The sequence below is a fragment of the Hyla sarda genome, unplaced genomic scaffold, assembly GCF_029499605.1.
Source record: "Hyla sarda isolate aHylSar1 unplaced genomic scaffold, aHylSar1.hap1 scaffold_710, whole genome shotgun sequence".
NCBI lineage: Eukaryota > Metazoa > Chordata > Amphibia > Anura > Hylidae > Hyla > Hyla sarda.
In genome coordinates this window covers 122,817-146,140 of record NW_026610730.1, presented here as the reverse complement: position 1 = coordinate 146,140, position 23,324 = coordinate 122,817, and the positions used below count along the sequence as shown (strand labels likewise).

Here is a 23,324-nt window from a genome sequence, read left to right as displayed (position 1 = left end):
TGTGTAGAGGAGTGTACATGGGTGATAGAGGAGCGTAGAGGAGTGTACATGGTAACAGAGGAGTGGTGTCAGAGGGGTGTAGAGGAGTGTACATGGGTGACAGGATCGTAGAGTAGTGTACATGGGTGACAAGGGGACGTAGGGGGTGAAAGAGGGGTGTACGGGGTGATAGAGGGGTGTACATAGGTGACAGAGGGGTGTTGGGGGTGTAGAGGTGTGTACATGGGTGGCAGAGTGGTTCAGAGGAGTGTATATGAGTGATAGATGGGTGTAAATGGGTGAAAGGGGGCGTAGGGGGTGACAGAGTGGTGTACATTGGTGACAGAGAGGTGTTGGGGGTGTAGAGGAGTGTACGTGGGTGACAGAGGAGCGCAGAGTAGTATACATGGATAACAGAAGGGTGTAGGGGTGTACATTGGTGATAGAAGGGTGTAGAGGAGTGTACATGGGTGACGGAGGAGCTTAGAGGAGTGTAAATGGGTAACAGATGGGTGTAGAGGGGTGTACATGGGTGACAAAGGGGTGTAGAGGAGTGTACATGGGTGACAGAGGGGTGTAGAGGAGTGTACATGGGTGACAGAGGATCGTAGAGTAGTGTACATGGGTGACAGGGGGACGTAGGGGTGAAAGAGGGGTGTACGGGGTGATAGAAGGGTGTACGTAGGTGACAGAGGGGTGTTGGGGTGTAGAGATGTGTACATGGGTGGCAGAGTGGTTTAGAGGAGTGTATATGAGTGATAGATTGGTGAAAGGGGGCGTAGGGGGTGACAGAGTGGTGTAAATTGGTGACAGAGAGGTGTTGGGGGTGTAGAGGAGTGTACGTGGGTGGCAGAGGAGCGCAGAGTAGTATACATGGATAACAGAAGGGTGTAGGGGTGTACATTGGTGATAGAAGGGTGTAGAGGAGTGTACATGGGTGACGGTTTAGCTTAGAGGAGTGTACATGGGTAACAGATGGGTGTAGAGGGGTGTACATGGGTGACAGAGCGGTGTAGAGGAGTGTACATGGGTGACAGAGGGGTGTAGAGGAGTGTACATGGGTAACAGAGGAGTGAAGAGGAGTGTACAGAGGCCTACATTACCATTACTTGATTAACTGTTGTATATTATATAAAACATTTAGATAAAATATATTACAAAAATATACATTATATTTTAAGTTCCTTTTTCCACTCTTTTTTCTATAATTCCTGAGATAAGTAGTTCTGGCCCTAGAGTGTTATATATATTAGCGTCTGTAGCATGTATCAGGAACATGTTATCATACCTGTGTCTTTTTTACAGAGGACTAATGCCCGGTGAAAAGGTGAACGTGTCATATACCCCCGTTAGCTGCAAGAAAGGAACCACGAAACAGGTAATTAATATTTATATTAATTACTGATAACAATCAGGCTAGATGTAAAATCTAGACCTGCAGACATGTCATAGTCTTTCCCGTATACATGAAGATATATGTGTTTTTAATAAGTATATCGTCTATGGACAGCTTTATATATAACACAACCATATCTCAGGTACAGAGATTAGGAACATTCCAAAGTTGACGAGTAAAAAGGTAGCAGAAAGGTGAACATAGGTAACAGGAGTGTCGAGGAGTGTACATGGGTGATAGATGGGTGTACATGGGTGACAGTGGGCGTAGGGAGTAACAGAGGGGGGAACATGGGTGACAGAGAGGTGTTGGGTGTGTAGAGGAGTGTACATGGGTGATAGAGGAGCGTAGAGGAGTGTACATGGTAACAGAGGAGTGGTGTCAGAGGGGTGTAGAGTAGTGTACATGGGTGACAAGGGGACGTAGGGGGTGAAAGAGGGGTGTACGGGGTGATAGAGGGGTGTACATAGGTGACAGAGGGGTGTTGGGGGTGTAGAGGTGTGTACATGGGTGGCAGAGTGGTTTAGAGGAGTGTATATGAGTGATAGATGGGTGCAAATGGGTGAAAGGGGGCGTAGGGGGTGACAGAGTGGTGTACATTGGTGACAGAGAGGTGTTGGGGGTGTAGAGGAGTGTACGTGGGTGACAGAGAAGCGCAGAGTAGTATACATGGATAACAGAAGGGTGTAGGGGTGTACATTGGTGATAGAGGGGTGTAGAGGAGTGTGCATGGGTGACAGGGGAGCGTAGAGGAGTGTAAATGGATAACAGATGGGTGTAGAGGGGTGTACATGGGTGACAGAGCGGTGTAGAGGAGTGTACATGGGTGACAGAGGGGTGTAGAGGAGTGTACATGGGTGACAGAGGGGTGTAGAGGAGTGTACATGGGTGACAGAGGGGTGTAGAGAAGTGTACATGGGTAACAGAGGAGTGTAGAGGAGTGTACGGAGGCCTACATTACTATTACTTGATTAACTGTTGTATACTATATAAAACATTTAGATAAAATATTTTACAAAAATATACATTATATTTTAAGTTCCTTTTTCCACTCCTTTTTCCATAATTCCTGAGATAAGTAGTTCTGGCCCTAGAGTGTTATATATATTAGCGTCTGTAGCATGTATCAGGAACATGTTATCATACCTGTGTCTTTTTTACAGATGACTGATGCCCGGTGAAAAGGTGAACGTGACATATACCCCCGTCAGCTACAAGAAATGAACCTCGAAACAGGTAATTAATATTTATATTAATTACTGATAACAATCAGGCTAGATGTAAAATCTAGACCTGCAGACATGTCATAGTCTTTCTCGTATACATGAAGATATATGTGTTTTTAATAAGTATATCGTCTATGGACAGCTTTATATATAACACAACCATATCTCAGGTACAGAGATTAGGAACATTCCAAAGTTGGCGAGTAAAAAGGTAGCAGAAAGGTGAACATGGGTAGCAGGAGTGTCGAGGAGTGTAAATGGGTGGCAGAGTGGTTTAGAGGAGTGTACATGGGTGATAGATGGGTGTACATGGGTGACTGGGGGCGTAGAGGGTGACAGAGGGGTGTACATGGGTGACAGAGGTGTTGGGTGTGTAAAGGAGTGTACATGGGTGATAGGGGAGCATAGAGGAGTGTACATGGTAACAGAGGAGTGTAGAGGAGTGTACATGGGTGTGAGAGGGGTGTAGAGGAGTGTACATGGGTGACAGAGCAGCGTAGAGGAGTGTAAATGGGTAACAGAGGAGTATGCATGGGTGACAGGGGGACGTAGGGGGTGAAAGAGGGGTGTAAGGGGTGATAGAGGGGTGTACATAGGTGACAGAGGGGTGTTGGGGGTGTAGAGGAGTGTACAAGGGTGACAGAGGATCGTAGAGTAGTGTACATGGGTGACAGGGGGACGTAGGGGGTGAAAGAGGGGTGTACGGGGTGATAGAAGGGTGTACATAGGTGACAGAGGGGTGTTGGGGATGTAGAGATGTGTACATGGGTGGCAGAGTGGTTTAGAGGAGTGTATATGAGTGATAGATGGGTGTAAATGGGTGAAAGGCGGCGTAGGGGGTGACAGAGTGGTGTACATTGGTGACAGAGAGGTGTTGGGGGTGTAGATTAGTGTACGTGGGTGACAGAGTAGCGCAGAGTAGTATACATGGATAACAGAAGGGTAAAGGGGTGTACAATGGTGATAGAGGGGTGTAGAGGAGTGTACATGGGTGACGGAGGAGCTTAGAGGAGTGTCAATGGGTAACAGATGGGTGTAGAGGGGTGTACATGGTTGACAGAGCGGTGTAGAGGAGTGAACATGTGTAACAGAGGGGTGTAGAGGAGTGTACATGGGTGACAGAGGGGTGTAGAGGAGTGTACATGGGTGACAGAGGGGTGTAGAGGAGTGTACATGGGTAACAGAGGAGTGTAGAGGAGTGTACAGAGGCCTACATCACCATTACTTGATTAACTGTTGTATATTATATAAAACATTTAGATAAAATATTTTACAAAAATATACATTATATTTTAAGTTCCTTTTTCCACTCCTTTTTCCATAATTCCTGAGTTAAGTAGTTCTGGCCCTAGAGTGTTATATATATTAGCGTCTGTAGCATGTATCAGGAACATGTTATCATACCTTTGTCTTTTTTTACAGATGACTGATGACCAGTGAAAAGGTGAAAGTGACATATACCCCCGTCAGCTGCAAGAAAGGAACCACAAAACAGGTAATTAATATTTATATTAATTACTGATAACAATCAGGCTAGATGTAAAATTTAGACCTGCAGACATGTCATAGTCTTTCCCGTATACATGAAGATATATGTGTTTTTAATAAGTATATCGTCTATGGACATCTTTATATATAACACAACCAATCTCAGGTACAGAGATTAGGAACATTCCAAAGTCGACGAGCAAAAAGGTAGCAGAAAGGTGAACATGGGTAACAGGAGTGTCGAGGAGTGTACATGGGTGGCAGAGTGGTTTAGAGGAGTGTACATGGGTGATAGATTTGTGTACATGGGTAACAGGGGGCGTAGGGGGTGACAGAGGGGTGTACATGGGTGACAGAGGTGTTGGGTGTGTAGAGGAGTGTACATGGGTGACAGGGGAGCATAGAGGAGTGTACATGGTAACAGAGGAGTGTAGAGGAGTTTACATGGGTGTCAGAGGGGTGAAGAGGAGTGTACATGGGTGACAGAGGAGCGAAGAGGAGTGTACATGGGTAACAGAGGAGTATACATGGGTGACAGGGGGACGTAGGGGGTGAAAGAGGGGTGTACGGGGTGATAGAGTGGTGTACATAGGTGACAGAGGGGTGTTGGGGGTGTAGAGGTGTGTACATGGGTGGCAGAGTTGTTTAGAGGAGTGTATACGAGTGATAGATGGGTGTAAATGGGTGAAAGGGGGCGTAGGGGGTGACAGAGTGGTGTACATTGGTGACAGAGAGGTGATGGGGGTGTAGAGGAGTGTACGTGGGTGACAGAGGAGCGCAGAGTAGTATACATGGATAACAGAAGGGTGTAGGGGTGTAGATTGGTGATAGAGGGGTGTAGAGGAGTGTACATGGGTGACGGAGGAGCGTAGAGGAGTGTAAATGGGTAACAGATGGGTGTAGAGGGGTGTACATGGGTGACAGAGCGGTGTAGAGGAGTGTACAAGGGTGAGAGAGGGGTGTACATGGGTAACAGAGGAGTGTACTGAGGCCTACATTACCATTACTTGATTAACTGTTGTATATTATATAAAACATTTAGTTAAAATATTTTACAAAAATATACATTATATTTTAAGTTCCTTTTTCCACTCCTTTTTCCATAATTCCTGAGATAAGTAGTTTTGGCCCTAGATTGTTAAATCTAGACCTGCAGACATGTCATAGTCTTTCCCGTATACATGAAGATATATGTGTTTTTAATAAGTATATCGTCTATGGACAGCTTTATATATAACACAACCATATATCAGGTAAAGAGATTAGGAACATTCCAAAGTTGACGAGTAAAAAGGTAGCAGAAAGGTGAACATGGGTAACAGGAGTGTCGAGGAGTGTACATGGGTTGCAGAGTGGTTCAGAGGAGTGTACATGGGTGATAGATGGATGTACATGGGTGACAGGGGGCGAAAGGGGTGACAGAGGGGTGTACATGGGTGACAGAGGTGTTGGATGTGTAGAGGAGTGTACATGGGTAATAGGGGAGCATAGAGGAGTGTACATGGTAACAGAGGAGTGTAGAGGAGTGTACATGGGTGTCAGAGGGGTGTAGAGGAGTGTACATGGGTGACAGAGGAGCGTAGAGGAGTGTACATGGGTAACAGAGGAGTGTACATGGGTGACAGGGGGATGTAGGGGTTGAAAGAGGGGTGTACGGGGTGATAGAAGGGTGCACATAGGTGACAGAGGGGTGTTGGGGGTGTAGAGGTGTGTACATGGGTGGCAGAGTGGTTCAGAGGAGTGTATATGAGTGATAGATGAGTGTAAATGGGTGAAAGGGGGCATAGGGGGTGACAGAGTGGTGTAAATTGGTGACAGAGAGGTGTTGGGGGTGTAGAGGAGTGTACGTGGGTGACAGAGGAGCGCAGAGTAGTATACATGGATAACAGAAGGGTGTAGGGGTGTACAATGGTGATAGAGGGGTGTAGAGGAGTGTACATGGGTGACGGAGGAGCTTAGAGGAGTGTCAATGGGTAACAGATGGGTGTAGAGGGGTGTACATGGTTGACAGAGCGGTGTAGAGGAGTGAACATGTGTAACAGAGGGGTGTAGAGGAGTGTACATGGGTGACAGAGGGGTGTAGAGAGTGTACATGGGTGACAGAGGGGTGTACATGGGTAACAGAGGAGTGTAGAGGAGTGTACAGAGGCCTACATCACCATAACTTGATTAACTGTTGTATATTATATAAAACATTTAGATAAAATATTTTACAAAAATATACATTATATTTTAAGTTCCTTTTTCCACTCCTTTTTCCATAGTTAAGTAGTTCTGGCCCTAGAGTGTTATATATATTAGCGTCTGTAGCATATATCAGGAACATGTTATCATACTTGTGCCTTTTTTTTACAGATGACTGATGACCAGTGAAAAGGTGAACGTGACATATACCCCCGTCAGCTGCAAGAAAGGAACCACAAAACAGGTAATTAATATTTATATTAATTACTGATAACAATCAGGCTAGATGTAAAATCTAGACCTGCAGACATGTCATAGTCTTTCCCGTATACATGAAGATATATGTGTTTTTAATAAGTATATCGTCTATGGACAGCTTTATATATAACACAACCATATCTCAGGTACAGAGATTAGGAACATTCCAAAGTGTACGAGTAAAAAGGTAGCAGAAAGGTGAACATGGGTAACAGGAGTGTCGAGGAGTGTACATGGGTGATAGATGGGTGTACATGGGTGACAGTGGGCGTAGGGAGTAACAGAGGGGGGAACATGGGTGACAGAGAGGTGTTGGGTGTGTAGAGGAGTGTACATGGGTGATAGAGGAGCGTAGAGGAGTGTACATGGTAACAGAGGAGTGGTGTCAGAGGGGTGTAGAGGAGTGTACATGGGTGACAGAGGATCGTAGAGTAGTGTACATGGGTGACAAGGGGACGTAGGGGGTGAAAGAGGGGTGTACGGGGTGATAGAGGGGTGTACATAGGTGACAGAGGGGTGTTGGGGGTGTAGAGGTGTGTACATGGGTGGCAGAGTGGTTCAGAGGAGTGTATATGAGTGATAGATGGGTGTAAATGGGTGAAAGGGGGCGTAGGGGGTGACAGAGTGGTGTACATTAGTGACAGAGAGGTGTTGGGGGTGTAGAGGAGTGTACGTGGGTGACAGAGGAGCGCAGAGTAGTATACATGGATAACTGAAGGGTGTAGGGGTGTACATTGGTGATAGAAGGGTGTAGAGGAGTGTACATGGGTGACGGAGGAGCTTAGAGGAGTGTAAATGGGTAACAGATGGGTGTAGAGGGGTGTACATGGGTGACAAAGGGGTGTAGAGGAGTGTACATGGGTGACAGAGGGGTGTAGAGGAGTGTACATGGGTGACAGAGGATCGTAGAGTAGTGTACATGGGTGACAGGGGGACGTAGGGGTGAAAGAGGGGTGTACGGGGTGATAGAAGGGTGTACGTAGGTGACAGAGGGGTGTTGGGGTGTAGAGATGTGTACATGGGTGGCAGAGTGGTTTAGAGGAGTGTATATGAGTGATAGATTGGTGAAAGGGGGCGTAGGGGGTGACAGAGTGGTGTAAATTGGTGACAGAGAGGTGTTGGGGGTGTAGAGGAGTGTACGTGGGTGGCAGAGGAGCGCAGAGTAGTATACATGGATAACAGAAGGGTGTAGGGGTGTACATTGGTGATAGAAGGGTGTAGAGGAGTGTACATGGGTGACGGTTTAGCTTAGAGGAGTGTACATGGGTAACAGATGGGTGTAGAGGGGTGTACATGGGTGACAGAGGGGTGTAGAGGAGTGTACATGGGTAACAGAGGAGTGAAGAGGAGTGTACAGAGGCCTACATTACCATTACTTGATTAACTGTTGTATATTATATAAAACATTTAGATAAAATATATTACAAAAATATACATTATATTTTAAGTTCCTTTTTCCACTCCTTTTTCTATAATTCCTGAGAAAAGTAGTTCTGGCCCTAGAGTGTTATATATATTAGCGTCTGTAGCATGTATCAGGAACATGTTATCATACCTGTGTCTTTTTTACAGAGGACTAATGCCCGGTGAAAAGGTGAACGTGTCATATACCCCCGTTAGCTGCAAGAAAGGAACCACGAAACAGGTAATTAATATTTATATTAATTACTGATAACAATCAGGCTAGATGTAAAATCTAGACCTGCAGACATGTCATAGTCTTTCCCGTATACATGAAGATATATGTGTTTTTAATAAGTATATCGTCTATGGACAGCTTTATATATAACACAACCATATCTCAGGTACAGAGATTAGGAACATTCCAAAGTTGACGAGTAAAAAGGTAGCAGAAAGGTGAACATGGGTAACAGGAGTGTCGAGGAGTGTACATGGGTGATAGATGGGTGTACATGGGTGACAGTGGGCGTAGGGAGTAACAGAGGGGGGAACATGGGTGACAGAGAGGTGTTGGGTGTGTAGAGGAGTGTACATGGGTGATAGAGGAGCGTAGAGGAGTGTACATGGTAACAGAGGAGTGGTGTCAGAGGGGTGTAGAGGAGTGTACATGGGTGACAGAGGATCGTAGAGTAGTGTACATGGGTGACAAGGGGACGTAGGGGGTGAAAGAGGGGTGTACGGGGTGATAGAGGGGTGTACATAGGTGACAGAGGGGTGTTGGGGGTGTAGAGGTGTGTACATGGGTGGCAGAGTGGTTCAGAGGAGTGTATATGAGTGATAGATGGGTGTAAATGGGTGAAAGGGGGCGTAGGGGGTGACAGAGTGGTGTACATTGGTGACAGAGAGGTGTTGGGGGTGTAGAGGAGTGTACGTGGGTGACAGAGTAGCGCAGAGTAGTATACATGGATAACAGAAGGGTGTAGGGGTGTACATTGGTGATAGAAGGGTGTAGAGGAGTGTACATGGGTGACGGAGGAGCTTAGAGGAGTGTAAATGGGTAACAGATGGGTGTAGAGGGGTGTACATGGGTGACAAAGGGGTGTAGAGGAGTGTACATGGGTGACAGAGGGGTGTAGAGGAGTGTACATGGGTGACAGAGGATCGTAGAGTAGTGTACATGGGTGACAGGGGGACGTAGGGGTGAAAGAGGGGTGTACGGGGTGATAGAAGGGTGTACGTAGGTGACAGAGGGGTGTTGGGGTGTAGAGATGTGTACATGGGTGGCAGAGTGGCTTAGAGGAGTGTATATGAGTGATAGATTGGTGTAAATGGGTGAAAGGGGGCGTAGGGGGTGACAGAGTGGTGTAAATTGGTGACAGAGAGGTGTTGGGGGTGTAGAGGAGTGTACGTGGGTGGCAGAGGAGCGCAGAGTAGTATACATGGATAACAGAAGGGTGTAGGGGTGTACATTGGTGATAGAAGGGTGTAGAGGAGTGTACATGGGTGACGGTTGAGCTTAGAGGAGTGTACATGGGTAACAGATGGGTGTAGAGGGGTGTACATGGGTGACAGAGCGTCGTAGAGGAGTGTACATGGGTGATAGAGGGTTGTAGAGGAGTGTACATGGGTGACAGAGGGGTGTAGAGGAGTGTACATGGGTGACAGAGGGGTGTAGAGGAGTGTACATGGGTAACAGAGGAGTGAAGAGGAGTGTACAGAGGCCTACATTACCATTACTTGATTAACTGTTGTATATTATATAAAACATTTAGATAAAATATATTACAAAAATATACATTATATTTTAAGTTCCTTTTTCCACTCCTTTTTCTATAATTCCTGAGAAAAGTAGTTCTGGCCCTAGAGTGTTATATATATTAGCGTCTGTAGCATGTATCAGGAACATGTTATCATACCTGTGTCTTTTTTACAGAGGACTAATGCCCGGTGAAAAGGTGAACGTGTCATATACCCCTGTTAGCTGCAAGAAAGGAACCACGAAACAGGTAATTAATATTTATATTAATTACTGATAACAATCAGGCTAGATGTAAAATCTAGACCTCCAGACATGTCATAGTCTTTCCCGTATACATGAAGATATATGTGTTTTTTTAATAAGTATATCGTCTATGGACAGCTTTATATATAACACAACCATATCTCAGGTACAGAGATTAGGAACATTCCAAAGTTGACAAGTAAAAAGGTAGCAGAAAGGTGAACATGGGTAACAGGAGTGTCGAGGAGTGTACATGGGTGATAGATGGGTGTACATGGGTGACAGTGGGCGTAGGGAGTAACAGAGGGGGGAACATGGGTGACAGAGAGGTGTTGGGTGTGTAGAGGAGTGTACATGGGTGATAGAGGAGCGTAGAGGAGTGTACATGGTAACAGAGGAGTGGTGTCAATGTAGAGGAGTGTACATGGGTGACAGGATCGTAGAGTAGTGTACATGGGTGACAAGGGGACGTAGGGGGTGAAAGAGGGGTGTACGGGGTGATAGAGGGGTGTACATAGGTGACAGAGGGGTGTTGGGGGTGTAGAGGTGTGTACATGGGTGGCAGAGTGGTTCAGAGGAGTGTATATGAGTGATAGATGGGTGTAAATGGGTGAAAGGGGGCGTAGGGGGTGACAGAGTGGTGTACATTGGTGACAGAGAGGTGTTGGGGGTGTAGAGGAGTGTACGTGGGTGACAGAGGAGCGCAGAGTAGTATACATGGATAACAGAAGGGTGTAGGGGTGTACATTGGTGATAGAAGGGTGTAGAGGAGTGTACATGGGTGACGGAGGAGCTTAGAGGAGTGTAAATGGGTAACAGATGGGTGTAGAGGGGTGTACATGGGTGACAAAGGGGTGTAGAGGAGTGTACATGGGTGACAGAGGGGTGTAGAGGAGTGTACATGGGTGACAGAGGATCGTAGAGTAGTGTACATGGGTGACAGGGGGACGTAGGGGTGAAAGAGGGGTGTACGGGGTGATAGAAGGGTGTACGTAGGTGACAGAGGGGTGTTGGGGTGTAGAGATGTGTACATGGGTGGCAGAGTGGTTTAGAGGAGTGTATATGAGTGATAGATTGGTGTAAATGGGTGAAAGGGGGCGTAGGGGGTGACAGAGTGGTGTAAATTGGTGACAGAGAGGTGTTGGGGGTGAAGAGGAGTGTACGTGGGTGGCAGAGGAGCGCAGAGTAGTATACATGGATAACAGAAGGGTGTAGGGGTGTACATTGGTGATAGAAGGGTGTAGAGGAGTGTACATGGGTGACGGTTTAGCTTAGAGGAGTGTACATGGGTAACAGATGGGTGTAGAGGGGTGTACATGGGTGACAGAGGGGTGTAGAGGAGTGTACATGGGTAACAGAGGAGTGAAGAGGAGTGTACAGAGGCCTACATTACCATTACTTGATTAACTGTTGTATATTATATAAAACATTTAGATAAAATATATTACAAAAATATACATTATATTTTAAGTTCCTTTTTCCACTCCTTTTTCTGTAATTCCTGAGATAAGTAGTTCTGGCCCTAGAGTGTTATATATATTAGCGTCTGTAGCATGTATCAGGAACATGTTATCATACCTGTGTCTTTTTTACAGAGGACTAATGCCCGGTGAAAAGGTGAACGTGTCATATACCCCCGTTAGCTGCAAGAAAGGAATCACGAAACAGGTAATTAATATTTATATTAATTACTGATAACAATCAGGCTAGATGTAAAATCTAGACCTGCAGACATGTCATAGTCTTTCCCGTATACATGAAGATATATGTGTTTTTAATAAGTATATCGTCTATGGACAGCTTTATATATAACACAACCATATCTCAGGTACAGAGATTAGGAACATTCCAAAGTTGACGAGTAAAAAGGTAGCAGAAAGGTGAACATGGGTAACAGGAGTGTCGAGGAGTGTACATGGGTGATAGATGGGTGTACATGGGTGACAGTGGGCGTAGGGAGTAACAGAGGAGGGAACATGGGTGACAGAGAGGTGTTGGGTGTGTAGAGGAGTGTACATGGGTGATAGAGGAGCGTAGAGGAGTGTACATGGTAACAGAGGAGTGGTGTCAGAGGGGTGTAGAGGAGTGTACATGGGTGACAGAGGATCGTAGAGTAGTGTACATGGGTGACAAGGGGACGTAGGGGGTGAAAGAGGGGTGTACGGGGTGATAGAGGGGTGTACATAGGTGACAGAGGGGTGTTGGGGGTGTAGAGGTGTGTACATGGGTGGCAGAGTGGTTCAGAGGAGTGTATATGAGTGATAGATGGGTGTAAATGGGTGAAAGGGGGCGTAGGGGGTGACAGAGTGGTGTACATTGGTGACAGAGAGGTGTTGGGGGTGTAGAGAAGTGTACGTGGGTGACAGAGGAGCGCAGAGTAGTATACATGGATAACAGAAGGGTGTAGGGGTGTACATTGGTGATAGAAGGGTGTAGAGGAGTGTACATGGGTGACGGAGGAGCTTAGAGGAGTGTAAATGGGTAACAGATGGGTGTAGAGGGGTGTACATGGGTGACAAAGGGGTGTAGAGGAGTGTACATGGGTGACAGAGGGGTGTAGAGGAGTGTACATGGGTGACAGAGGATCGTAGAGTAGTGTACATGGGTGACAGGGGGACGTAGGGGTGAAAGAGGGGTGTACGGGGTGATAGAAGGGTGTACGTAGGTGACAGAGGGGTGTTGGGGTGTAGAGATGTGTACATGGGTGGCAGAGTGGTTTAGAGGAGTGTATATGAGTGATAGATTGGTGTAAATGGGTGAAAGGGGGCGTAGGGGGTGACAGAGTGGTGTAAATTGGTGACAGAGAGGTGTTGGGGGTGTAGAGGAGTGTACGTGGGTGGCAGAGGAGCGCAGAGTAGTATACATGGATAACAGAAGGGTGTAGGGGTGTACATTGGTGATAGAAGGGTGTAGAGGAGTGTACATGGGTGACGGTTGAGCTTAGAGGAGTGTACATGGGTAACAGATGGGTGTAGAGGGGTGTACATGGGTGACAGAGCGTCGTAGAGGAGTGTACATGGGTGATAGAGGGGTGTAGAGGAGTGTACATGGGTGACAGAGGGGTGTAGAGGAGTGTACATGGGTGACAGAGGGGTGTAGAGGAGTGTACATGGGTAACAGAGGAGTGAAGAGGAGTGTACAGAGGCCTACATTACCATTACTTGATTAACTGTTGTATATTATATAAAACATTTAGATAAAATATATTACAAAAATATACATTATATTTTAAGTTCCTTTTTCCACTCCTTTTTCTATAATTCCTGAGATAAGTAGTTCTGGCCCTAGAGTGTTATATATATTAGCGTCTGTAGCATGTATCAGGAACATGTTATCATACCTGTGTTTTTTTACAGAGGACTAATGCCCGGTGAAAAGGTGAACGTGTCATATACCCCTGTTAGCTGCAAGAAAGGAACCACGAAACAGGTAATTAATATTTATATTAATTACTGATAACAATCAGGCTAGATGTAAAATCTAGACCTCCAGACATGTCATAGTCTTTCCCGTATACATGAAGATATATGTGTTTTTTTAATAAGTATATCGTCTATGGACAGCTTTATATATAACACAACCATATCTCAGGTACAGAGATTAGGAACATTCCAAAGTTGACGAGTAAAAAGGTAGCAGAAAGGTGAACATGGGTAACAGGAGTGTCGAGGAGTGTACATGGGTGATAGATGGGTGTACATGGGTGACAGTGGGCGTAGGGAGTAACAAAGGGGGGAACATGGGTGACAGAGAGGTGTTGGGTGTGTAGAGGAGTGTACATGGGTGATAGAGGAGCGTAGAGGAGTGTACATGGTAACAGAGGAGTGGTGTCAGAGGGGTGTAGAGGAGTGTACATGGGTGACAGAGGATCGTAGAGTAGTGTACATGGGTGACAAGGGGACGTAGGGGGTGAAAGAGGGGTGTACGGGGTGATAGAGGGGTGTACATAGGTGACAGAGGGGTGTTGGGGGTGTAGAGGTGTGTACATGGGTGGCAGAGTGGTTCAGAGGAGTGTATATGAGTGATAGATGGGTGTAAATGGGTGAAAAGGGGCGTAGGGGGTGACAGAGTGGTGTACATTGGTGACAGAGAGGTGTTGGGGGTGTAGAGGAGTGTACGTGGGTGACAGAGGAGCGCAGAGTAGTATACATGGATAACAGAAGGGTGTAGGGGTGTACATTGGTGATAGAAGGGTGTAGAGGAGTGTACATGGGTGACGGAGGAGCTTAGAGGAGTGTAAATGGGTAACAGATGGGTGTAGAGGGGTGTACATGGGTGACAAAGGGGTGTAGAGGAGTGTACATGGGTGACAGAGGGGTGTAGAGGAGTGTACATGGGTGACAGAGGATCGTAGAGTAGTGTACATGGGTGACAGGGGGACGTAGGGGTGAAAGAGGGGTGTACGGGGTGATAGAAGGGTGTACGTAGGTGACAGAGGGGTGTTGGGGTGTAGAGATGTGTACATGGGTGGCAGAGTGGTTTAGAGGAGTGTATATGAGTGATAGATTGGTGTAAATGGGTGAAAGGGGGTGTAGGGGGTGACAGAGTGGTGTAAATTGGTGACAGAGAGGTGTTGGGGGTGTAGAGGAGTGTACGTGGGTGGCAGAGGAGCGCAGAGTAGTATACATGGATAACAGAAGGGTGTAGGGGTGTACATTGGTGATAGAAGGGTGTAGAGGAGTGTACATGGGTGACGGAGGAGCTTAGAGGAGTGTAAATGGGTAACAGATGGGTGTAGAGGGGTGTACATGGGTGACAAAGGGGTGTAGAGGAGTGTACATGGGTGACAGAGGGGTGTAGAGGAGTGTACATGGGTGACAGAGGATCGTAGAGTAGTGTACATGGGTGACAGGGGGACTTAGGGGTGAAAGAGGGGTGTACGGGGTGATAGAAGGGTGTACGTAGGTGACAGAGGGGTGTTGGGGTGTAGAGATGTGTACATGGGTGGCAGAGTGGTTTAGAGGAGTGTATATGAGTGATAGATTGGTGAAAGGGGGCGTAGGGGGTGACAGAGTGGTGTAAATTGGTGACAGAGAGGTGTTGGGGGTGTAGAGGAGTGTACGTGGGTGGCAGAGGAGCGCAGAGTAGTATACATGGATAACAGAAGGGTGTAGGGGTGTACATTGGTGATAGAAGGGTGTAGAGGAGTGTACATGGGTGACGGTTTAGCTTAGAGGAGTGTACATGGGTAACAGATGGGTGTAGAGGGGTGTACATGGGTGACAGAGCGGTGTAGAGGAGTGTACATGGGTGACAGAGGGGTGTAGAGGAGTGTACATGGGTAACAGAGGAGTGAAGAGGAGTGTACAGAGGCCTACATTACCATTACTTGATTAACTGTTGTATATTATATAAAACATTTAGATAAAATATATTACAAAAATATACATTATATTTTAAGTTCCTTTTTCCACTCTTTTTTCTATAATTCCTGAGATAAGTAGTTCTGGCCCTAGAGTGTTATATATATTAGCGTCTGTAGCATGTATCAGGAACATGTTATCATACCTGTGTCTTTTTTACAGAGGACTAATGCCCGGTGAAAAGGTGAACGTGTCATATACCCCCGTTAGCTGCAAGAAAGGAACCACGAAACAGGTAATTAATATTTATATTAATTACTGATAACAATCAGGCTAGATGTAAAATCTAGACCTGCAGACATGTCATAGTCTTTCCCGTATACATGAAGATATATGTGTTTTTAATAAGTATATCGTCTATGGACAGCTTTATATATAACACAACCATATCTCAGGTACAGAGATTAGGAACATTCCAAAGTTGACGAGTAAAAAGGTAGCAGAAAGGTGAACATAGGTAACAGGAGTGTCGAGGAGTGTACATGGGTGATAGATGGGTGTACATGGGTGACAGTGGGCGTAGGGAGTAACAGAGGGGGGAACATGGGTGACAGAGAGGTGTTGGGTGTGTAGAGGAGTGTACATGGGTGATAGAGGAGCGTAGAGGAGTGTACATGGTAACAGAGGAGTGGTGTCAGAGGGGTGTAGAGTAGTGTACATGGGTGACAAGGGGACGTAGGGGGTGAAAGAGGGGTGTACGGGGTGATAGAGGGGTGTACATAGGTGACAGAGGGGTGTTGGGGGTGTAGAGGTGTGTACATGGGTGGCAGAGTGGTTCAGAGGAGTGTATATGAGTGATAGATGGGTGTAAATGGGTGAAAGGGGGCGTAGGGGGTGACAGAGTGGTGTACATTGGTGACAGAGAGGTGTTGGGGGTGTAGAGGAGTGTATGTGGGTGACAGAGGAGCGCAGAGTAGTATACATGGATAACAGAAGGGTGTAGGGGTGTACATTGGTGATAGAAGGGTGTAGAGGAGTGTACCTGGGTGACGGAGGAGCTTAGAGGAGTGTAAATGGGTAACAGATGGGTGTAGAGGGGTGTAAATGGGTGACAAAGGGGTGTAGAGGAGTGTACATGGGTGACAGAGGGGTGTAGAGGAGTGTACATGGGTAATAGAGGAGTGAAGAGGAGTGTACGCCTACATTACCATTACTTGATTAACTGTTGTATATTATATAAAACATTTAGATAAAATATATTACAAAAGTATACATTATATTTTAAGTTCCTTTTTCCACTCCTTTTTCTATAATTCCTGAGATAAGTAGTTCTGGCCCTAGAGTGTTATATATATCAGCGTCTGTAGCATGTATCAGGAACATGTTATCATACCTGTGTCTTTTTTACAGAGGACTAATGCCCGGTGAAAAGGTGAACGTGTCATATACCCCCGTTAGCTGCAAGAAAGGAACCACGAAACAGGTAATTAATATTTATATTAATTACTGATAACAATCAGGCTAGATGTAAAATCTAGACCTCCAGACATGTCATAGTCTTTCCCGTATACATGAAGATATATGTGTTTTTTTAATAAGTATATCGTCTATGGACAGCTTTATATATAACACAACCATATCTCAGGTACAGAGATTAGGAACATTCCAAAGTTGACGAGTAAAAAGGTAGCAGAAAGGTGAACATGGGTAACAGGAGTGTCGAGGAGTGTACATGGGTGATAGATGGGTGTACATGGGTGACAGTGTGCGTAGGGAGTAACAGAGGGGGGAACATGGGTGACAGAGAGGTGTTGGGTGTGTAGAGGAGTGTACATGGGTGATAGAGGAGCGTAGAGGAGTGTACATGGTAACAGAGGAGTGGTGTCAGAGGGGTGTAGAGGAGTGTACATGGGTGACAGAGGATCGTAGAGTAGTGTACATGGGTGACAAGGGGACGTAGGGGGTGAAAGAGGGGTGTACGGGGTGATAGAGGGGTGTACATAGGTGACAGAGTGGTGTTGGGGGTGTAGAGGTGTGTACATGGGTGGCAGAGTGGTTTAGAGGAGTGTATATGAGTGATAGATGGGTAAAAATGGGTGAAAGGGGACGTAGGGGGCGACAGAGTGGTGTACATTGGTGACAGAGAGGTGTTGGGGGTGTAGAGGAGTGTACGTGGGTGACAGAGGAGCGCAGAGTAGTATACATGGATAACAGAAGGGTGTAGGGGTGTACATTGGTGATAGAAGGGTGTAGAGGAGTGTACATGGGTGACGGAGGAGCTTAGAGGAGTGTAAATGGGTAAAAGATGGGTGTAGAGGGGTGTACATGGGTGACAAAGGGGTGTAGAGGAGTGTACATGGGTGACAGAGGGGTGTAGAGGAGTGTACATGGATGACAGAGGATCGTAGAGTAGTGTACATGGGTGACAGGGGGACGTAGGGGTGAAAGAGGGGTGTACGGGGTGATAGAAGGGTGTACGTAGGTGACAGAGGGGTGTTGGGGTGTAGAGATGTGTAATTGGTTGGCAGAGTGGTTTAGAGGAGTGTATATGAGTGATAGATTGGTGTAAATGGGTGAAAGGGGGCGTAGGGGGTGACAGAGTGGTGTAAATTGGTGACAGAGAGGTGTTGGGGGTGTAGAGGAGTGTACGTGGGTGGCAGAGGAGCGCAGAGTAGTATACATGGATAACAGAAGGGTGTAGGGGTGTACATTGGTGATAGAAGGGTGTAGAGGAGTGTACATGGGTGACGGAGGAGCTTAGAGGAGTGTACATGGGTAACAGATGGGTGTAGAGGGGTGTACATGGGTGACAGAGCGGTGTAGAGGAGTGTACATGGGTGACAGAGGGGTGTAGAGGAGTGTACATGGGTGACAGAGGGGTGTAGAGGAGTGTACATGGGTGACAGAGGGGTGTAGAGGAGTGTACATGGGTGACAGAGGATCGTAGAGTAGTGTACATGGGTGACAAGGGGACGTAGGGGGTGAAAGAGGGGTGTACGGGGTGATAGAGGGGTGTACATAGGTGACAGAGGGGTGTTGGGGGGTGTAGAGGTGTGTACATGGGTGGCAGAGTGGTTCAGAGGAGTGTATATGAGTGATAGATGGGTGTAAATGGGTGAAAGGGGGCGTAGGGGGTGACAGAGTGGTGTACATTGGTGACAGAGAGGTGTTGGGGGTGTAGAGGAGTGTACGTGGGTGACAGAGGAGCGCAGAGTAGTATACATGGATAACAGAAGGGTGTAGGGGTGTACATTGGTGATAGAAGGGTGTAGAGGAGTGTACATGGGTGACGGAGGAGCTTAGAGGAGTGTAAATGGGTAACAGATGGGTGTAGAGGGGTGTACATGGGTGACAAAGGGGTGTAGAGGAGTGTACATGGGTGACAGAGGGGTGTAGAGGAGTGTACATGGGTGACAGAGGATCGTAGAGTAGTGTACATGGGTGACAGGGGGACGTAGGGGTGAAAGAGGGGTGTACGGGGTGATAGAAGGGTGTACGTAGGTGACAGAGGGGTGTTGGGGTGTAGAGATGTGTACATGGGTGGCAGAGTGGTTTAGAGGAGTGTATATGAGTGATAGATTGGTGTAAATGGGTGAAAGGGGGCGTAGGGGGTGACAGAGTGGTGTAAATTGGTGACAGAGAGGTGTTGGGGGTGTAGAGGAGTGTACGTGGGTGGCAGAGGAGCACAGAGTAGTATACATGGATAACAGAAGGGTTTAGGGGTGTACATTGGTGATAGAAGGGTGTAGAGGAGTGTACATGGGTGACGGAGGAGCTTAGAGGAGTGTACATGGGTAACAGATGGGTGTAGAGGGGTGTACATGGGTGACAGAGCGGTGTAGAGGAGTGTACATGGGTGACAGAGGGGTGTAGAGGAGTGTACATGGGTGACAGAGGGGTGTAGAGGAGTGTACATGGGTGACAGAGGGGTGTAGAGGAGTGTACATGGGTAACAGAGGAGTGAAGAGGAGTGTACAGAGGCCTACATTACCATTACTTGATTAACTGTTGTATATTATATAAAACATTTAGATAAAATATATTACAAAAATATACATTATATTTTAAGTTCCTTTTTCCACTCCTTTTTCTATAATTCCTGAGATAAGTAGTTCTGGCCCTAGAGTGTTATATATATTAGCGTCTGTAGCATGTATCAGGAACATGTTATCATACCTGTGTCTTTTTTACAGAGGACTAATGCCCGGTGAAAAGGTGAACGTGTCATATACCCCCGTCAGCTGCAAGAAAGGAACCACGAAACAGGTAATTAATATTTATATTAATTACTGATAACAATCAGGCTAGATGTAAAATCTAGACCTGCAGACATGTCATAGTCTTTCCCGTATACATGAAAATATGTGTTTTTAATAAGTATATCGTCTATGGACAGCTTTATATATAACACAACCATATCTCAGGTACAGAGATTAGGAACATTCCAAAGTTGACGAGTAAAAAGGTAGCAGAAAGGTGAACATGGGTAACAGGAGTGTCGAGGAGTGTACATGGGTGATAGATGGGTGTACATGGGTGACAGTGGGCGTAGGGAGTAACAAAGGGGGGAACATGGGTGACAGAGAGGTGTTGGGTGTGTAGAGGAGTGTACATGGGTGATAGAGGAGCGTAGAGGAGTGTACATGGTAACAGAGGAGTGGTGTCAGAGGGGTGTAGAGGAGTGTACATGGGTGACAGAGGATCGTAGAGTAGTGTACATGGGTGACAAGGGGACGTAGGGGGTGAAAGAGGGGTGTACGGGGTGATAGAGGGGTGTACATAGGTGACAGAGGGGTGTTGGGGGTGTAGAGGTGTGTACATGGGTGGCAGAGTGGTTCAGAGGAGTGTATATGAGTGATAGATGGGTGTAAATGGGTGAAAAGGGGCGTAGGGGGTGACAGAGTGGTGTACATTGGTGACAGAGAGGTGTTGGGGGTGTAGAGGAGTGTACGTGGGTGACAGAGGAGCGCAGAGTAGTATACATGGATAACAGAAGGGTGTAGGGGTGTACATTGGTGATAGAAGGGTGTAGAGGAGTGTACATGGGTGACGGAGGAGCTTAGAGGAGTGTAAATGGGTAACAGATGGGTGTAGAGGGGTGTACATGGGTGACAAAGGGGTGTAGAGGAGTGTACATGGGTGACAGAGGGGTGTAGAGGAGTGTACATGGGTGACAGAGGATCGTAGAGTAGTGTACATGGGTGACAGGGGGACGTAGGGGTGAAAGAGGGGTGTACGGGGTGATAGAAGGGTGTACGTAGGTGACAGAGGGGTGTTGGGGTGTAGAGATGTGTACATGGGTGGCAGAGTGGTTTAGAGGAGTGTATATGAGTGATAGATTGGTGTAAATGGGTGAAAGGGGGTGTAGGGGGTGACAGAGTGGTGTAAATTGGTGACAGAGAGGTGTTGGGGGTGTAGAGGAGTGTACGTGGGTGGCAGAGGAGCGCAGAGTAGTATACATGGATAACAGAAGGGTGTAGGGGTGTACATTGGTGATAGAAGGGTGTAGAGGAGTGTACATGGGTGACGGAGGAGCTTAGAGGAGTGTAAATGGGTAACAGATGGGTGTAGAGGGGTGTACATGGGTGACAAAGGGGTGTAGAGGAGTGTACATGGGTGACAGAGGGGTGTAGAGGAGTGTACATGGGTGACAGAGGATCGTAGAGTAGTGTACATGGGTGACAGGGGGACTTAGGGGTGAAAGAGGGGTGTACGGGGTGATAGAAGGGTGTACGTAGGTGACAGAGGGGTGTTGGGGTGTAGAGATGTGTACATGGGTGGCAGAGTGGTTTAGAGGAGTGTATATGAGTGATAGATTGGTGAAAGGGGGCGTAGGGGGTGACAGAGTGGTGTAAATTGGTGACAGAGAGGTGTTGGGGGTGTAGAGGAGTGTACGTGGGTGGCAGAGGAGCGCAGAGTAGTATACATGGATAACAGAAGGGTGTAGGGGTGTACATTGGTGATAGAAGGGTGTAGAGGAGTGTACATGGGTGACGGTTTAGCTTAGAGGAGTGTACATGGGTAACAGATGGGTGTAGAGGGGTGTACATGGGTGACAGAGCGGTGTAGAGGAGTGTACATGGGTGACAGAGGGGTGTAGAGGAGTGTACATGGGTAACAGAGGAGTGAAGAGGAGTGTACAGAGGCCTACATTACCATTACTTGATTAACTGTTGTATATTATATAAAACATTTAGATAAAATATATTACAAAAATATACATTATATTTTAAGTTCCTTTTTCCACTCTTTTTTCTATAATTCCTGAGATAAGTAGTTCTGGCCCTAGAGTGTTATATATATTAGCGTCTGTAGCATGTATCAGGAACATGTTATCATACCTGTGTCTTTTTTACAGAGGACTAATGCCCGGTGAAAAGGTGAACGTGTCATATACCCCCGTTAGCTGCAAGAAAGGAACCACGAAACAGGTAATTAATATTTATATTAATTACTGATAACAATCAGGCTAGATGTAAAATCTAGACCTGCAGACATGTCATAGTCTTTCCCGTATACATGAAGATATATGTGTTTTTAATAAGTATATCGTCTATGGACAGCTTTATATATAACACAACCATATCTCAGGTACAGAGATTAGGAACATTCCAAAGTTGACGAGTAAAAAGGTAGCAGAAAGGTGAACATAGGTAACAGGAGTGTCGAGGAGTGTACATGGGTGATAGATGGGTGTACATGGGTGACAGTGGGCGTAGGGAGTAACAGAGGGGGGAACATGGGTGACAGAGAGGTGTTGGGTGTGTAGAGGAGTGTACATGGGTGATAGAGGAGCGTAGAGGAGTGTACATGGTAACAGAGGAGTGGTGTCAGAGGGGTGTAGAGTAGTGTACATGGGTGACAAGGGGACGTAGGGGGTGAAAGAGGGGTGTACGGGGTGATAGAGGGGTGTACATAGGTGACAGAGGGGTGTTGGGGGTGTAGAGGTGTGTACATGGGTGGCAGAGTGGTTCAGAGGAGTGTATATGAGTGATAGATGGGTGTAAATGGGTGAAAGGGGGCGTAGGGGGTGACAGAGTGGTGTACATTGGTGACAGAGAGGTGTTGGGGGTGTAGAGGAGTGTATGTGGGTGACAGAGGAGCGCAGAGTAGTATACATGGATAACAGAAGGGTGTAGGGGTGTACATTGGTGATAGAAGGGTGTAGAGGAGTTTACCTGGGTGACGGAGGAGCTTAGAGGAGTGTAAATGGGTAACAGATGGGTGTAGAGGGGTGTAAATGGGTGACAAAGGGGTGTAGAGGAGTGTACATGGGTGACAGAGGGGTGTAGAGGACTGTACATGGGTAACAGAGGAGTGAAGAGGAGTGTACGCCTACATTACCATTACTTGATTAACTGTTGTATATTATATAAAACATTTAGATAAAATATATTACAAAAGTATACATTATATTTTAAGTTCCTTTTTCCACTCCTTTTTCTATAATTCCTGAGATAAGTAGTTCTGGCCCTAGAGTGTTATATATATCAGCGTCTGTAGCATGTATCAGGAACATGTTATCATACCTGTGTCTTTTTTACAGAGGACTAATGCCCGGTGAAAAGGTGAACGTGTCATATACCCCCGTTAGCTGCAAGAAAGGAACCACGAAACAGGTAATTAATATTTATATTAATTACTGATAACAATCAGGCTAGATGTAAAATCTAGACCTCCAGACATGTCATAGTCTTTCCCGTATACATGAAGATATATGTGTTTTTTTAATAAGTATATCGTCTATGGACAGCTTTATATATAACACAACCATATCTCAGGTACAGAGATTAGGAACATTCCAAAGTTGACGAGTAAAAAGGTAGCAGAAAGGTGAACATGGGTAACAGGAGTGTCGAGGAGTGTACATGGGTGATAGATGGGTGTACATGGGTGACAGTGGGCGTAGGGAGTAACAGAGGGGGGAACATGGGTGACAGAGAGGTGTTGGGTGTGTAGAGGAGTGTACATGGGTGATAGAGGAGCGTAGAGGAGTGTACATGGTAACAGAGGAGTGGTGTCAGAGGGGTGTAGAGGAGTGTACATGGGTGACAGAGGATCGTAGAGTAGTGTACATGGGTGACAAG

At 46.5% G+C, this 23,324-nt stretch overlaps 2 protein-coding genes across 2 annotated transcripts in view; both read right to left on the bottom strand.

Moving 5' to 3' along the window:
• Positions 1-592: 592 nt before the first annotated feature.
• LOC130344244 (DNA-directed RNA polymerase II subunit RPB1-like) lies at positions 593-9,513 on the bottom strand. The gene is made up of 2 exons (XM_056554415.1): positions 8,087-9,513; positions 593-1,332 (listed from the first exon to the last, which is right to left on the bottom strand). Exon 1 carries the CDS (start codon positions 9,462-9,464, stop codon positions 8,346-8,348), a length of 1,119 nt encoding a protein of 372 aa, XP_056410390.1. The 5' UTR covers positions 9,465-9,513; the 3' UTR covers positions 593-1,332; positions 8,087-8,345.
• A 13,343-nt stretch (positions 9,514-22,856) lies between these two features.
• Positions 22,857-23,324, bottom strand: part of LOC130344242 (DNA-directed RNA polymerase II subunit RPB1-like) — a 101,559-nt gene continuing 101,091 nt past the window's right edge. The window contains exon 2 of the mRNA XM_056554413.1: positions 22,857-22,913. The gene's annotated coding sequence lies outside the window, so the exon portion shown is untranslated. The remainder of the gene's footprint in view (positions 22,914-23,324) is intronic.